We start from the raw sequence: 17,170 nt of genomic DNA on the forward strand, positions 1-17,170 counted from the left end.
AGTTGACATTTTCACAGAAGATATATGTATTTATGTTGCTGCTATCACAATAAATACTAAAAACAAAACAAAATAAATATTTAAGTGGGGCTTCCAAATAACAAACGTGATTTTTTTGCCGTTTATTGCGTAATGGTACGGAACCTTTCGTGCGCGAGTCCAACTCGCATTTGTCCCGGTTGAAAGAAAGCGACTGTTGTGACTTAGAAAAACTTGTCCATGTTGGGATAAAGTAGTCTGATTTCTCAAATTATATTTTTCTTAACATTGGTCCCAAGATACTCCTAAGTATGAGTCCTGGCTCGATGCAGGAATAAAAGCCTTACCGCTAGGTCACTAGCACTCATTATTTTAATTACGTGGGTGTACGTGTATAATACAAAAAGAATTCTTATTTTTTCAATGCATTTTAATGGATCAGCACAATTACAAGTATATGTACGAGTTTGCAGTTGGACAGCCAAAAAATAACTTGAAGTTATCAAGCCGTCGACTGTAGTTAGTATTTGCAGCCGCAGCCGGAGCCACCCTTCACGCTGGTGATGGCCACGTTCCCGCAGGTGCCGCAGCTGTAGTCCACGCAGCCAGACCCTTTAGTGTCGTATTCGCCAGAGAACTTTACGGCGCTCAGGAACGGCAATTCACCGTTGACTTTCAAGTCTCCGTTCAGGCTGAGGTCGGAGGAGACGGCGATGCCGGAGGGGGAGATGGGGCCGACGCTGCTGACGGGGAAGTCGCCGCCGCTGGTGGAGATGGAGATAGACTTGGAGCCGATGGAGCTGCCAGAGCCGCCGTATGAGCAACACTTCTGACCGGAGATGGTCTGCAATACAAATCAACATATGTTATTAATCTGACGTTTAACGGAAATAAAGTATTAAAAAGTGTTTGAAAACTGATATTGAAGTGATCGGAATTTATAAAAGTAAGTACTGAAGTACTAGTGCCGTCCCGACATTTTAATAGTAAGCGTGAGTTAACTGACGACATTGATGACGCATAAGTAGCCAAATCCAATAGGTACGTTCAGGATAGATATTTACAAGAAAATGACTTTATGATACTTATATAACACGTAGTGGAACTCATATTTTAGCTTTAGGCAGTATGGAATTGTCTACATCCTATACTTGAATCAGTTTGTATCCTGTCTTGAAAGCCATGATGGTAATTTCAGGATTGGCCAAAACAGCAGTGATGTTGCAGGCATGCAGACACATTGAGTTAATTAATGAAAATAATAAAAACTAAGAAGGTGGATAAACACAGAAAGGATTTACATATCACACGATTTAAAAGGAAACCCTCAAACAACATTCGGAACTTTAGTAAAAAGTAATTAAATAAAGTTACTCACCTGGAAAAGGACAGCAAAAGCGCAGAGGATCACAACTTTGAACACCATTTTGACTTGTTCTTAGTGGAAGTTTTCACTAGAATGCTTATTCGATATACAAACCTAGTTTTTAAATGCTTTCTTATCACTTATTTGCCTTTGATATAATTTTAAACAAAAGAACAATTAAAAAATAACATGCACGATTAAACACGTTCGAATCATTTTCAGGACCTATTGTACTGGCGAAGCTCTTTTAGACAACAACTTGATATTATAACCATGTGTTCGAGTTATCAGTGTTGCCTAACATTCCTTTGTAATTGTTCTGTATATAAGCTAAACAAGCTACATAAGCAAGTATAGTTTCAAGTAAGTTTGAAAACTAGGAACAGCACCATGTCTCCCTTCACCGTGTTCGCCCTCTGCCTCCAGCTCTGCCTGATTCAGGTAAATATGTTTGATTTAATTTTTATTTATATGTATTAACGACTATCTAACATGTTTGTTTTATAATAGATTGTTTACTTTATAGTTGTATTACCTAACTACACAGTTACCTAACTATATGCTCGATTTTATGTTTATTTGTGTTAGTTAAGTAAGACATTTATTATTTACGACTATTTTGTCGTTGAAAATGTATGTTTCAATGCCAAATATTTTTCAGTCCGTGCTGAGTGGTTCAATCAAAAGCAGCTACAGCTCCGGCAGTAGCTGCGGCTCGTACGGCGGGGAGGGCTGCGGACAGGTGGGCGCGGCCGGCAACATCGACGCGTGCGGCAAAACCTGCGTCGAGGGCTCCGTGCCCGTGCTCGGCTCCGTCTGCTTCGACGGCTGCGCGCCCGCCTGCGGCTCCGTCTCCATCTGCGGAAAATGCTGCGGATGCGGATGCAAGTAAATTACCCACCGAAGATCTCGCCCTGAATGAATTTCTGATCAATTGAACCTATGTCTTGAAATAAAGCTAATCTGAATACCTAATACAATTTCTGAATTTTGAACCAATAACCTTTTAGCGCCACTTGCACCATTCCACTAACCCAGGGTTGACCGATTATACCTGGAGCTACCATAGATACCAGTACAATTTGACACTGGGTTAACGGTTTAACCAGTTATCTCCAGGTTAGTGGGATGGTGCTGACAATCCAAGTTGGACTAGATTAAATTTATTTATTTGTTTATTTATTTATATATATTTAATTCAGATAACAAGATCCATACATTACAATAAATTAAATTAAACTAAAACTATTTCTTAAATAACTAAATTTATCCCGGACGTCTCCCAGATGTGGAGTACCTATCCCGCACCACCTGGTTGACGACGGGACATTTTTAAATTTAGATTCAAAGATGGCATTAATTCGTGCAGATTGGAAAAAAGGCAAGGAAAGCCGACTCGAAGTAGATAGGACAAGGTCCAGCCAGAAGAAGGATTGTAAAATATACCTCGTACAAAATACGTATTCCACAATATGATTTGAACTTAAATCGTTTAACGAAAGGTTCCAAATCCAAGAATACCTATAGTTAGACCAAGAAAAGTCTGCAACGATTTTGATAGCACACGCAGTGCAAGTATTTATACGTCATAATTTCATAGGAGTTTGATGTTTAAAACAAAATAACACTTGCACTGCGTGTGCTATCAAAATCTTTGCAACCTTATTTTGATCTAACTCTAAACTAAAACAATTGCCTCTGGGTCTCTGAAGGTTAAAGTAACTTAAAGTGAATTTTGAGGAATTTGTAAATATTGCGATTGAGTCTCTTTTTATTTACTTCTTTTCTCTCTTAACATTAATTTTATATCATGCTTATTGAATATAGGTACAAGACGTACATCAGTGAGGTTATTTAGGTCAATAATACAGACACGTACGTAACTTTCTCCTTCTTAACATGCAGCTACATTTACTTGGTTCCGTTCTTAAGGCCAGAAGTCCGTTTTTAGGGTTCCATACACAAAGGGTAAAAACGGGACCCTATTACTAAGACTCCGCTGTCCGTCTGTCTGTCACCAGGCTGTAACTCACGAACCGTGATAGCTAGACAGTTGACATTTTCACAGAAGATATATGTATTTATGTTGCTGCTATCACAATAAATACTAAAAACAAAACAAAATAAATATTTAAGTGGGGCTTCCAAATAACAAACGTGATTTTTTTGCCGTTTATTGCGTAATGGTACGGAACCTTTCGTGCGCGAGTCCAACTCGCATTTGTCCCGGTTGAAAGAAAGCGACTGTTGTGACTTAGAAAAACTTGTCCATGTTGGGATAAAGTAGTCTGATTTCTCAAATTATATTTTTCTTAACATTGGTCCCAAGATACTCCTAAGTATGAGTCCTGGCTCGATGCAGGAATAAAAGCCTTACCGCTAGGTCACTAGCACTCATTATTTTAATTACGTGGGTGTACGTGTATAATACAAAAAGAATTCTTATTTTTTCAATGCATTTTAATGGATCAGCACAATTACAAGTATATGTACGAGTTTGCAGTTGGACAGCCAAAAAATAACTTGAAGTTATCAAGCCGTCGACTGTAGTTAGTATTTGCAGCCGCAGCCGGAGCCACCCTTCACGCTGGTGATGGCCACGTTCCCGCAGGTGCCGCAGCTGTAGTCCACGCAGCCAGACCCTTTAGTGTCGTATTCGCCAGAGAACTTTACGGCGCTCAGGAACGGCAATTCACCGTTGACTTTCAAGTCTCCGTTCAGGCTGAGGTCGGAGGAGACGGCGATGCCGGAGGGGGAAATGGGGCCGACGCTGCTGACGGGGAAGTCGCCGCCGCTGGTGGAGATGGAGATAGACTTGGAGCCGATAGAGCTGCCAGAGCCGCCGTATGAGCAACACTTCTGACCGGAGATGGTCTGCAATACAAATCAACATATGTTATTAATCTGACGTTTAACGGAAATAAAGTATTAAAAAGTGTTTGAAAACTGATATTGAAGTGATCGGAATTTATAAAAGTAAGTACTGAAGTACTAGTGCCGTCCCGACATTTTAATAGTAAGCGTGAGTTAACTGACGACATTGATGACGCATAAGTAGCCAAATCCAATAGGTACGTTCAGGATAGATATTTACAAGAAAATGACTTTATGATACTTATATAACACGTAGTGAAACTCATATTTTAGCTTTAGGCAGTATGGAATTGTCTACATCCTATACTTGAATCAGTTTGTATCCTGTCTTGAAAGCCATGATGGTAATTTCAGGATTGGCCAAAACAGCAGTGATGTTGCAGGCATGCAGACACATTGAGTTAATTAATGAAAATAATAAAAACTAAGAAGGTGGATAAACACAGAAAGGATTTACATATCACACGATTTAAAAGGAAACCCTCAAACAACATTCGGAACTTTAGTAAAAAGTAATTAAATAAAGTTACTCACCTGGACAAGGACAGCAAAAGCGCAGAGGATCACAACTTTGAACACCATTTTGACTTGTTCTTAGTGGAAGTTTTCACTAGAATGCTTATTCGATATACAAACCTAGTTTTTAAATGCTTTCTTATCACTTATTTGCCTTTGATATAATTTTAAACAAAAGAACAATTAAAAAATAACATGCACGATTAAACACGTTCGAATCATTTTCAGGACCTATTGTCCTGGCGAAGCTCTTTTAGACAACAACTAGATATTATAACCATGTGTTTGAGTTATCAGTGTTGCCTAACATTCCTTTGTAATTGTTCTGTATATAAGCTAAACAAGCTACATAAGCAAGTATAGTTTCAAGTAAGTTTGAAAACTAGGAACAGCACCATGTCTCCCTTCACCGTGTTCGCCCTCTGCCTCCAGCTCTGCCTGATTCAGGTAAATATATTTAGGGTTGCCAGATCGAAAGGCGCTATTATCGGGAAAAAAATATTAATTTTTCGGGATTTTGGGACTTAAGTCGGGAAAAAAAAACCATCGCTCCCTCACCGCACAATCTCTAGCCACGCATGCCCCGCGCGTTCGCTCGACGATAGTTCGGAACTTGAAATCATTGTTTTATAACGTGAACCTGTTTTCCGGGACAATTTGCACTTGGTCGGGAATCGGGAACACATACTAAAAATCGGGAGAATCCCGCCAAATCCCGACCATCTGGCAACCCTAAATATATTTGATTGAATTTTTATTTACATGTATTAACTACTATCTAACATTTTTGTTTTATAATTGATTGTTTACTTTATAGTTGTATATATTATATGTGTAGTATACACAGTTACCTAACTATATGCTCGGTTTGTGTTAGTTAAGACATTTATTATTTACGACTTACGACTAAAATGTTTAAGTATATTAAGTTTATGGTGAAAGGCTGTTTATTTATATGTTTGTGCACACGAATAGATGTATTATTGTTTTATGAGTAGCACACCAGTTGGTACTATTTAGGATTTTGTTGTTTAAAATGTATGTTTCAATGCCAAATATTTTTCAGTCCGTGCTGAGCGGTTCAATCAAAAGCAGCTACAGCTCCGGCAGTAGCTGCGGTTCGTACGGCGGGGAGGGCTGCGGACAGGTGGGCGCGGCCGGCAACATCGACGCGTGCGGCAAAACCTGCGTCGAGGGCTCCGTGCCCGTGCTCGGCTCCGTCTGCTTCGACGGCTGCGCGCCCGCCTGCGGCTCCGTCTCCATCTGCGGAAAATGCTGCGGATGCGGATGCAAGTAAATTACCCACCGAAGATCTCGCCCTGAATGAATTTCTGATCAATTGAACCTATGTCTTGAAATAAAGCTAATCTGAATACTTAATACAATTTCTGAATTTTGAACCAATAACCTTTTAGCGCCACTTGCACCATTCCACTAACCCAGGGTTGACCGATTATACCTGGAGTTACCATAGATACCAGTAGAATTTGACACTGGGTTAACGGTTTAACCAGTTATCTCCAGGTTAGTGGGATGGTGCAAGTGGCGCTGACAATCCAAGTTGGACTAGATTAAATTTATTTATTTGTTTATTTATTTATATATATTTAATTCAGATAACAAGATCCATACATTACAATAAATTAAATTAAACTAAAACTATTTCTTAAATAACTAAATTTATCCCGGACGTCTCCCAGATGTGGAGTACCTATCCCGCACCACCTGGTTGACGACGGGACATTTTTAAATTTAGATTCAAAGATGGCATTAATTCGTGCAGATTGGAAAAAAGGCAAGGAAAGCCGACTCGAAGTAGATAGGACAAGGTCCAGCCAGAAGAAGGATTGTAAAATATACCTAGTACAAAATACGTATTCCACAATATGATTTGAACTTAAATCGTTTAACGAAAGGTTCCAAATCCAAGAATACCTATAGTTAGACCAAGAAAAGTCTGCAACGATTTTGATAGCACACGCAGTGCAATTTATACGTCATAATTTCATAGGAGTTTGATGTTTAAAACAAAATAACACTTGCACTGCGTGTGCTATCAAAATCTTTGCAGACTTATTTTGATCTAACTCTAAACTAAAACAATTGCCTCTGGGTCTCTGAAGGTTAAAGTAACTTAAAGTGAATTTTGAGGAATTTGTAAATATTGCGATTGAGTCTCTTTTTATTTACTTCTTTTCTCTCTTAACATTAATTTTATATCATGCTTATTGAATATAGGTACAAGACGTACATCAGTGAGGTTATTTAGGTCAATAATACAGACACGTACGTAACTTCCTCCTTCTTAACATGCAGCTACATTTACTTGGTTCCGTTCTTAAGGCCAGAAGTCCGTTTTTAGGGTTCCATACACAAAGGGTAAAAACGGGACCCTATTACTAAGACTCCGCTGTCCGTCTGTCTGTCACCAGGCTGTAACTCACGAACCGTGATAGCTAGACAGTTGAAATTTTCACAGAAGATATATGTATTTATGTTGCTGCTATCACAATAAATACTAAAAACAAAACAAAATAAATATTTAAGTGGGGCTTCCAAATAACAAACGTGATTTTTTTGCCGTTTATTGCGTAATGGTACGGAACCCTTCGTGCGCGAGTCCAACTCGCATTTGTCCCGGTTGAAAGAAAGCGACTGTTGTGACTTAGAAAAACTTGTCCATGTTGGGATAAAGTAGTCTGATTTCTCAAATTATATTTTTCTTAACATTGGTCCCAAGATACTCCTAAGTATGAGTCCTGGCTCGATGCAGGAATAAAAGCCTTACCGCTAGGTCACTAGCACTCATTATTTTAATTACGTGGGTGTACGTGTATAATACAAAAAGAATTCTTATTTTTTCAATGCATTTTAATGGATCAGCAAAATTACAAGTATATGTACGAGTTTGCAGTTGGACAGCCAATAAATAACTTGAAGTTATCAAGCCGTCGACTGTAGTTAGTATTTGCAGCCGCAGCCGGAGCCACCCTTCACGCTGGTGATGGCCACGTTCCCGCAGGTGCCGCAGCTGTAGTCCACGCAGCCAGACCCTTTAGTGTCGTATTCGCCAGAGAACTTTACGGCGCTCAGGAACGGCAATTCACCGTTGACTTTCAAGTCTCCGTTCAGGCTGAGGTCGGAGGAGACGGCGATGCCGGAGGGGGAGATGGGGCCGACGCTGCTGACGGGGAAGTCGCCGCCGCTGGTGGAGATGGAGATAGACTTGGAGCCGATGGAGCTGCCAGAGCCGCCGTATGAGCAACACTTCTGACCGGAGATGGTCTGCAATACAAATCAACATATGTTATTAATCTGACGTTTAACGGAAATAAAGTATTAAAAAGTGTTTGAAAACTGATATTGAAGTGATCGGAATTTATAAAAGTAAGTACTGAAGTACTAGTGCCGTCGCGACATTTTAATAGTAAGCGTGAGTTAACTGACGACATTGATGACGCATAAGTAGCCAAATCCAATAGGTACGTTCAGGATAGATATTTACAAGAAAATGACTTTATGATACTTATATAACACGTAGTGGAACTCATATTTTAGCTTTAGGCAGTATGGAATTGTCTACATCCTATATTTGAATCAATTTGTATCCTGTCTTGAAAGCCATGATGGTAATTTCAGGATTGGCCAAAACAGCAGTGATGTTGCAGGCATGCAGACACATTGAGTTAATTAATGAAAATAATAAAAACTAAGAAGGTGGATAAACACAGAAAGGATTTACATATCACACGATTTAAAAGGTTCGGCCCTTTTTGTGTGACGCGCAGCATGGCTTTCGGCCTAGTCGTTCGGTAAACACGAATCTGTTGATACTAACTGACAACCTTGCTCAGCATCTTGACGTGGGTACTCAAGTAGATGTCATCTATTTCGATTTCTCGAAGGCTTTCGATCGCGTGGATAACGATGTGCTGCTTAGGAAACTTGATGAAATTGGTTTCTCTCCCAAGTTACTAATCTTTTTTGCCAACTATCTGCGCGATCGGCAGCAATTCGTCCGACATGGTTGTTTTGTCTCAACTCCTTACCACACCCGGTCTGGCGTCAGTCAAGGCTCCATCTTGGGGCCCTTGCTTTTCGGATTTATGATTAACGATCTCAAATCGGTTCTTCGGGCGGCTCAATGTCTCTTGTGTGCTGATGATCTGAAGCTGGTATACAGGATAGAGCAAAGAACTGACTGTGAGACGTTACAAGAGGACATCGACTTGGTGTTTCGGTGGAGTATTCAGAACAAACTTCATTTTAACCCAGTCAAATGTTGTGTGTGTACTTTTGGTCGCTCTCGTTCCCCTATATATGAGCATTATATACTGGGATCAGAGCCGATAACTCGTGTCTTTTCTGTCAAGGACCTTGGCGTAGTGTTCGATGCGCGGCTAACTTTCCACGAACATATTTTTTCTCTTGCCAAGAGTTCCTTTCAAAGGCTGGGCTTTGTTATCCGAAACCTTCGCGATTTTCATGACCCGGGGGCCATAAAAATGGTTTACAATGGCTTAGTAAGGAGTAAGCTGGAAACTTCGTCGATTATATGGAACCCCTACGAATCGACGTACGCTTTACTACTTGAGAAGGTTCAGAAAGCGTTTTTAAGGTTACTTTATAAAAAAATATTCGGATTCTATCCTTATCTGTACCCGACAAAGTATCTTCTCGGATCCCTCGGGTACAATTCCTTGGAGGTCAGGCGGAACTACCAACTCCTAGTCACGGCATGCCGAGCCTTGCGTGGTGAGTCGGACTGTCCCGAAGTTGTCTCTGGTCTCGTGCGTCTGTTTGTTCCGGATGTCCCGAGAATGGCCCTCAGACCGCGACAACGCGACCTATTGGCCGTGCCGCCGGCGCGCACCGTATCGCGCAGAAACTCGGCGCTTCCCCGTGCCCTTTCACTGCTCAATGCGCTCCTGGCACTGACACCTGAGTGCGACCTATTTGCGTGGAGATGGACGGAAGTGTATACTGAATGCTTGAGATTCTGTGAGGCGATGGATGCTAGGTGCTCAACTGTTCCAATGTAATTTGTCTACACTAGTGTAATGTGCTATTATTGTTGTTATAAGTATTATTGCTGTTAGTCTAAGTTTCGTGACGCATTGGTTTAGCTGTAAAGTCATGTAAACATGTTTATCAATAAAATAAAATAAAATAAAATAAAATAAAATAAAATAAAAAAGGAAACCCTCAAACAACATTCGGAACTTTAGTAAAAAGTAATTAAATAAAGTTACTCACCTGGACAAGGACAGCAAAAGCGCAGAGGATCACAACTTTGAACACCATTTTGACTTGTTCTTAGTGGAAGTTTTCACTAGAATGCTTATTCGATATACAAACCTAGTTTTTAAATGCTTTCTTATCACTTATTTGCTTTTGATATAATTTTAAACAAAAGAACAATTAAAAAATAACATGCACGATTAAACACGTTCGAATCATTTTCAGGACCTATTGTCCTGGCGAAGCTCTTTTAGACAACAACTTGATATTATAACCATGTGTTCGAGTTATCAGTGTTGCCTAACATTCCTTTGTAATTGTTCTGTATATAAGCTAAACAAGCTACATAAGCAAGTATAGTTTCAAGTAAGTTTGAAAACTAGGAACAGCACCATGTCTCCCTTCACCGTGTTCGCCCTCTGCCTCCAGCTCTGCCTGATTCAGGTAAATAATTTGATTTAATTTTTATTTATATGTATTAACGACTATCTAACATGTTTGTTTTATAATAGATTGTTTACTTTATAGTTGTATTACCTAACTACACAGTTACCTAACTATATGCTCGATTTTATGTTTATTTGTGTTAGTTAAGTAAGACATTTATTATTTACGACTATTTTGTCGTTGAAAATGTATGTTTCAATGCCAAATATTTTTCAGTCCGTGCTGAGCGGTTCAATCAAAAGCAGCTACAGCTCCGGCAGTAGCTGCGGCTCGTACGGCGGGGAGGGCTGCGGACAGGTGGGCGCGGCCGGCAACATCGACGCGTGCGGCAAAACCTGCGTCGAGGGCTCCGTGCCCGTGCTCGGCTCCGTCTGCTTCGGCGGCTGCGCGCCCGCCTGCGGCTCCGTCTCCATCTGCGGAAAATGCTGCGGATGCGGATGCAAGTGACCTTTTTCCCGACGATCTAAAACTTATTCTAAAATAAATTACCCCCCTAAGAAAGGAAGAGATATAAATTGTTTGGAAATAAAGAGCAAATTTTATATACAATGACGCTTTATTTTATATTTTTATTATCATATTACAATGACAAATTAAAATGAATATATTAATCAAGATTACAAAAATACATGCCTAGGTGTACAAACAATATAGGTACATACTTACTAAATGATAAGTTGGCAACTAGATAGGATTAATCAGACTTCCTAGCTAAGTACCTATACATATTTCATATTGTCATACCATATCAATAACAAGTTAAATTGAGATTCTAGAATGTAAACGCCGCTTCGAGAACTTATTAAGTGTTTAATTTACGATACATTACTTAAAATGTTTGATTTAGTCCTGTAGTAACAATGGTTAGGTACTTAATTAAAAGGAGTTTGGACTCCAAACAATTTATGTTAAATATACGGACTTATCTGATAAATCAGGTTACCTATTTTTAAAGAATTCAATAATTAAAATAATTTTTATGCATTTTCTCAACGTTATTGAAAAAAATGTTAGTTACGTATACATTGTTAGTCATATACTTAGGTACCGATAAAAAAAATAGTTGAAAAAATTTAGGTCATCGGTACAGTATGTACAGTACAGTCAGCGAAAAGTACCTGTACTAAGGTGCATACATATTTATATGCAAGCAAAGGATGCTAATCTAATAGTTTTCCTGGTGGTTGGTAGGTACATCTGGTTATTTACAATATTAGGAGTCCATTGATTACCAGTCCGCCGGACGAAATCGGCCTAACAGTTCAACGCACAAGGTGACAGTTCCGAACAACTGACAGGCTGATATCGTCCGGCGGACTGATAATCTGTGGGCCCCATAGATGGTAGTATTTCTGTGGCGGACTGGCCTTTTTGGCCACACGTCTGCGATTCAACGAGTTTTTAGCTGAAGCATGACATTCAGAAACAATCGCTGATTTTTCCGTGTCATTTGAATGTTATTGTATTTACTGATTAATTATAGGAGATTTATTATATCTGGAAGTTTAATTCAACTACACCGGTAGGTCTCCTATATTGGTGACCCCGACGTGATACAGTATTGCATTATAAATTTACAAGCCATCATCATTAAAAATGACGGATGAAACCAAGACTGATACCAAAGCCGCTGAAGCCCCGTGTGTGGTATGTAAAGTCACTGTACGCACTCCGCCGTTTTGGCCAGAGGAACCCGCATTATGGTTCTCGCAAATGGAAGCCCAGTTCGCCATCGCCGGCATATCGAGTGACACAACCAAATTTAACCACGTCATTGGCCAGTTGGAGCATAAGTACGCCGTAGAGGTAAAGGATATTATTAGCAACCCACCAGCTGACAATAAATATGAAAAGATAAAATCGCAGCTCATATCGAGGATCTCCGTGTCTAAAGAACAAAAGTTTCTACAGTTGATGAAACACGAAGAGCTAGGTGACAGAAAGCCGTCACGATTCCTACGACACTTACGCGCGTTGGCAGGTGAGGGCATTCCGGAAGATTTCCTGAAAACCGTATGGATAAGCCGTTTACCCGGCAACCTGCAGGCGCTTATTACGTCCCAAGCCAAAGCTACGTTAGAAGAGTTAGCTGAATCCGCGGACAAGGTACACGACGTCGCCCTTCAGACTATGCAGGTCCATGCATTAGGCACTACCTCTCATGGCACGGAGATGTCCGAAATTGCAAGACAAATGTCTGAACTCACAAGAGAAGTTGCTGCTTTAAAGGCTGGATATTCACCACACACATCAAGATCCGGTTTCCGTGGCAGTCGAGCGCCGTTTAGGTCTAGCCGCCGTCAGGATCGTTCCGCATCGAGACCCAGAGATCAATCCATATGCTTTTACCATAACCGATTCGGTGATAGAGCTACCCGCTGTACTAGGCCTTGCAGTTACCCAGGAGCGGAAAACTTCAGCGGCAGCCGAATTTAGCGCCCAACGTCTGCCATATAAACCCGGGCCGTCTTTTTATATTGGACCATACCTCTAAAGCCCTTTTCCTAGTAGATACAGGGTCAGACGTGTGCGTATATCCGCGCACATTAATTAGAGGACCTCGTGCAAAATCTAATTATGAACTTTTTGCTGCTAACAGTTCAATAATACACACATACGGCTCGATACACTTACAACTGGATCTGGGGCTCCGTCGGATCTACAACTGGAATTTTGTGGTCGCCGACGTATCCAAGCCCATCATTGGCGTTGATTTTCTATCGTTCTACAGTTTAGTAGTTGATTGCAGAAACCAGCGGTTGGTAGATAATTTAACAACATCGTGCATCACGGCCCCACCTCAACCGTCAGCAAAATCCATCGCATCAGTGAAAGTAATGTCAGGGGAGTCGAGCTACCATAACATTTTGTGTCAGTACCCTGATATTACACGGCCAGCCGGCATGCATACCACTCCCAAGCATAATACCATACACCATATTCGCACTACACCCGGACCGCCAGTTACAAGCAGGCCGCGACGTCTTCCACCGGATCGCCTAAAAATAGCTCAAAAAGAATTTGAAGCCATGCTCGAAATTGGCACAGCTTGCAGATCCGAGAGCTCATGGTCGTCTCCCTTGCACCTTGTTCCTAAAAAGGATGCCGGCTGGCGCCCATGCGGTGACTATAGAGCCCTTAATGCGCGTACCATTCCAGACAAGTACCCAATACGACACATTCAGGATTTTACACAGCAGCTAACAGGAAGCAAGATGTGGCCTACCGCGTGCCCCCGTAAGGGATAGACATAGATGACGTCACAAACCCGGGGATACCATATAGGTAAAAATTACCCCAATATTATCAAATATTGGGGTAATTTTAATCACGTTCGCGAGTTCGCCTACGTAAGACGCAGCGATAAATAAAATATCAATGGGCCAATTTTTTTTTTTTTATTTATTTAGAAAACAAACAGCCTTTTACAAATAAGTCTTACAAAAATGACTAAAAATAGGCCTAAAGTTTCATACGTTACTAAGTTGACTATTATAATGAAAAGTAAATAGGTTACTTAATTATAAATTACCCGTAGGTATAGTTGTGAGTACAACACGCAAATAAAGTAAGAAAACAATGCAAAATATTTACTTGAAACAATTTTTCAATTACTAGTAAACAAAATATGCCGAACTTTGTTCTTGAAAACGGACAAACTATGAACAAAAATGTCTATATCATTAAGCGATTCATTATACATATTACAAATACGCCTAAAGAAAGAATTTTTAGCATCCTACTGTGTGCCACAGGAAGAAATAGAAAAGGTAGGTTTTCGTAATATGCTTTGAGCATATCCGGCAGTTTTGCGTCGGTGCCCAGTTTCTCCTTGCGGTTGCTAAAATCCATTTAGCACGCGTGCCTGCATCTTGTGGAAATCTGGAGGTAATAAACGAAATATTCATTTTGTAATCTGTCACTCTTATTGCAAAATTAAGAATTAGTGCCTGCAGCATATCATAGAATTAGATTCTCTGAGTCGTGGCAAAACCCCCTATAATGTTAGAAAGAATCCGTAATGCTTAAATAAATATAATTTACATTCTAATTTAAACACAGTTCAATTTTATTGTTCGTATATGTCCAGTTTTACAGCAAAATTATTTATAAAAATGTTATTAAAATACAAAATACCCGAATTTTGGGGTAATTGTATGCATCACAGGCTGGTATCCCTCGAATAATAGCAATGCGACTAAATTGAATACACGTTATTAAAAGGGTGACGGCTTACTGTCAATATGCGTACGTAATTTGGGCGGTTAATTTATCAGGAAATATTTATAGGTTAATTTTTTTACCCGAGTTATTATTTACTGTAAATGCTTTTTCTACTCAGATTCTAATTGATATAGATTGTAGGATGCTGTTACTAAGCATGATAATGCGACCGAAGTATAAAATACTGTATTTACCTGTAAAATGTTACGTTGTCCTGTTTTTGCCGGCAGTCACTTGTACATCGCAAAACTGAGCAATTCACCATATTTGTTGAATTGTTAAGTACTACTACATGCACACGAAACACTGATTTCAATATTTTTCCTGATAATCTTTGCACTGTTCATATGTTTCACACCAATTTGACGTTTACGCATTTTTTGTATCCCACCATAAACTACGGTGGGGAATAAAAAAATATGAGACTGTGACAAAGACAAACAGTAATAGCGCTTTCTCTGCTACTCCTAGTGAAAGATACATAAGACTATCCCGTTCTGTCAGTTATCCCCACCACTCATGCCATGCCCTCGGTGGGCCCCTTTAGGATTTAGTTCTCAAAAATGGCTTAGACTTCCTTGATAAATTAAGACGATGTCAAAATTTTACTTCATTTTGAAATTGTCTTATTCATCGTTTTCTCCACACACGAGAGAAGTTATGGAATCCGTATACCCTTGGGTACGTAAAGACTCAACCACTTGCCGGTTTAAGTCCGCGTCAGGCCGGTAATGGTCCGAACACGCAATCATTTTCTCAACAACACCGTTCTTGACGACTATTTCTCCTGCACCAGACACAGGGCTCCCGGCGAGGAGGCTCGACGTATATAGTAGTTCATTTTTATGCGAATTCGATACGAATATTCGACCATCTGGCCCCATCGCAAAGATGGCGGCCTTTCCTGACCTCCCTTCATCAGCTTCGGTTGTGTCCACGAGAGAACCGAACGCGTTGTACAATCTGCCATTTTTCACATGGATCTCCAACAGAGATCTCTGCTGCTCATTATAGTATGTGACAGTAGGGGGGCACATGTCATCGCTCTGCCAGGTACAGGTCAAATCTTCATTCTTTAAACGGCTCTGTAGATGATATGTCCGGTATGCAAAGGCTATACCGCGGGTGTATTTAAAATTTCCGAAACTAGAACAGTCAGTGTTATTCGCCCATTTGCACGTGTAAATACCATTATCATGTGTCGCTATATAAAATACGCCATTGAACGAAGCTATGTCTCCAGGTTGCCATTTTAAGGGCACAGAATCGCAATAATCAGGCACATCGTTGGTTTTTAGCGAACAGTTCCACAAACGACCATCCAAAGTCACGGTAGAAATCTTATTTCCAGTTTTGGCAATGCCCATAACATATGAGTACATGTCCTGCGTTTTGGTGCAGTTCTCAGTTCTTAAAGAACAGCGCATTAAATCGCCCCTACCCAGACCAGTGTAGAGATATTCATTGACTTGAGTCAAAGAATAGACTACGGATCCGAATGTATCAAAAGGCCGGCAGCTTTGTAGTTCATGTTGACAGCGTAGGATGGTACCATTTCCAAGACCCGCATAGAAATAACGTCCAGCAGCCGCCAAAGAATATACAGATGATCTGATTGTTAGAAAATCCTTGCAAGACTCTTTTTGATTCGGGTCGCATCTTAGAAGCCGACCTGAATATAGACCGACGTAGAGATACTTCTCAGTAACGAGCAAAGAATAAATAGAAGAGTTGCTGCTAAACATGACTTCACACTCGTCAGGGTTTTCATAAAGACAACGGAGCAACTTGTCTCCCGTACCGACGAACACCACTACAGGTGTCGAGTATATAACGTCACGTATGTCATTTGTTTTAATTACTTGCAGAAAGGGAGAATCGTTAAAATTGATAACCGTTGTGGCACTGTCTTCGCGTCTTGAACCCTGGTTATCGGCGAGAGGTGATGCGGACACCGACGCAGCCAGCAGCAGGCACGTGAGCTCGAACAGCTCCATGGTGCGATGTGAATCCAACGCGAGGTCAATTTTTAGACTGGATCAGCCTCTGAGTATAGCGATTAAATATACCTACTTACCGAGTTTATTGAAAGATGATAAGGGTAATGTGATCACGTATAAAACCGACGTGGAGATAACCTTTGACCCGCAGTAGATAAACAATCGTTAGCTATGTTTACATATCAAATATATTAGGTACTCAGTGCGGCAAAAAAATATTGAAAGATGATAAGGGTAATGGGATCACGTATAAAACTGACGTGGAGATATAGTCCCTGGTGTACACTTAATTATACGGCAAATGATGATGATGGAATTTCCTTTTGCAGAGTTGCTCTTTTTGACTCACCGATTAATTTATGAAGGGGAGCCAATCGAATTTTCGATGCAAAATTTTGACTAAATGGGGAGTGCCCCCCAAAATGCTATCTGGTCAAGTTTGGTATCATTTTCGTATAACTCAAGGATTCTAAATTCATTTCTGATATTTAATTTATATGGTTTCATATAAATAATATGAAAA

At 40.3% G+C, this 17,170-nt stretch overlaps 7 protein-coding genes across 7 annotated transcripts; 4 read left to right on the forward strand and 3 right to left on the reverse strand.

Moving 5' to 3' along the window:
• Window positions 1–499: 499 nt before the first annotated feature.
• On the reverse strand, window positions 500–1,405 carry LOC134659039 (chorion class high-cysteine HCB protein 13-like). Its single transcript, XM_063514647.1, has 2 exons — window positions 1,358–1,405; window positions 500–823 (listed from the first exon to the last, which is right to left on the reverse strand). Exons 1-2 carry the CDS (start codon window positions 1,403–1,405, stop codon window positions 500–502), a joined length of 372 nt encoding a protein of 123 aa, XP_063370717.1.
• Window positions 1,406–1,719: 314 nt separating this feature from the next.
• On the forward strand, window positions 1,720–2,237 carry LOC134659040 (chorion class high-cysteine HCA protein 12-like). Its single transcript, XM_063514648.1, has 2 exons — window positions 1,720–1,786; window positions 2,007–2,237. The coding sequence occupies exons 1-2, from the start codon at window positions 1,736–1,738 to the stop codon at window positions 2,235–2,237; spliced, it is 282 nt and encodes a 93-aa protein (XP_063370718.1). The 5' UTR covers window positions 1,720–1,735.
• Window positions 2,238–3,895: 1,658 nt separating this feature from the next.
• On the reverse strand, window positions 3,896–4,801 carry LOC134659042 (chorion class high-cysteine HCB protein 13-like). Its single transcript, XM_063514649.1, has 2 exons — window positions 4,754–4,801; window positions 3,896–4,219 (listed from the first exon to the last, which is right to left on the reverse strand). Exons 1-2 carry the CDS (start codon window positions 4,799–4,801, stop codon window positions 3,896–3,898), a joined length of 372 nt encoding a protein of 123 aa, XP_063370719.1.
• A 299-nt stretch (window positions 4,802–5,100) lies between these two features.
• LOC134659043 (chorion class high-cysteine HCA protein 12-like) lies at window positions 5,101–6,032 on the forward strand. The gene is made up of 2 exons (XM_063514650.1): window positions 5,101–5,182; window positions 5,802–6,032. The coding sequence occupies exons 1-2, from the start codon at window positions 5,132–5,134 to the stop codon at window positions 6,030–6,032; spliced, it is 282 nt and encodes a 93-aa protein (XP_063370720.1). The 5' UTR covers window positions 5,101–5,131.
• A 1,664-nt stretch (window positions 6,033–7,696) lies between these two features.
• On the reverse strand, window positions 7,697–10,039 carry LOC134659044 (chorion class high-cysteine HCB protein 13-like). The gene is made up of 2 exons (XM_063514651.1): window positions 9,992–10,039; window positions 7,697–8,020 (listed from the first exon to the last, which is right to left on the reverse strand). The coding sequence occupies exons 1-2, from the start codon at window positions 10,037–10,039 to the stop codon at window positions 7,697–7,699; spliced, it is 372 nt and encodes a 123-aa protein (XP_063370721.1).
• A 299-nt stretch (window positions 10,040–10,338) lies between these two features.
• On the forward strand, window positions 10,339–10,904 carry LOC134659307 (chorion class high-cysteine HCA protein 12-like). Its single transcript, XM_063514960.1, has 2 exons — window positions 10,339–10,420; window positions 10,640–10,904. Exons 1-2 carry the CDS (start codon window positions 10,370–10,372, stop codon window positions 10,868–10,870), a joined length of 282 nt encoding a protein of 93 aa, XP_063371030.1. The 5' UTR covers window positions 10,339–10,369; the 3' UTR covers window positions 10,871–10,904.
• Window positions 10,905–12,019: 1,115 nt separating this feature from the next.
• Window positions 12,020–12,859, forward strand: LOC134659045 (uncharacterized). Its single transcript, XM_063514653.1, has one exon. The coding sequence runs from the start codon at window positions 12,020–12,022 to the stop codon at window positions 12,857–12,859; it is 840 nt and encodes a 279-aa protein (XP_063370723.1).
• The last annotated feature ends 4,311 nt before the right edge of the window (window positions 12,860–17,170 follow it).

The sequence above is a fragment of the Cydia amplana genome, chromosome 24 (assembly GCF_948474715.1).
Source record: "Cydia amplana chromosome 24, ilCydAmpl1.1, whole genome shotgun sequence".
In the NCBI taxonomy this organism is placed as follows: domain Eukaryota; kingdom Metazoa; phylum Arthropoda; class Insecta; order Lepidoptera; family Tortricidae; genus Cydia; species Cydia amplana.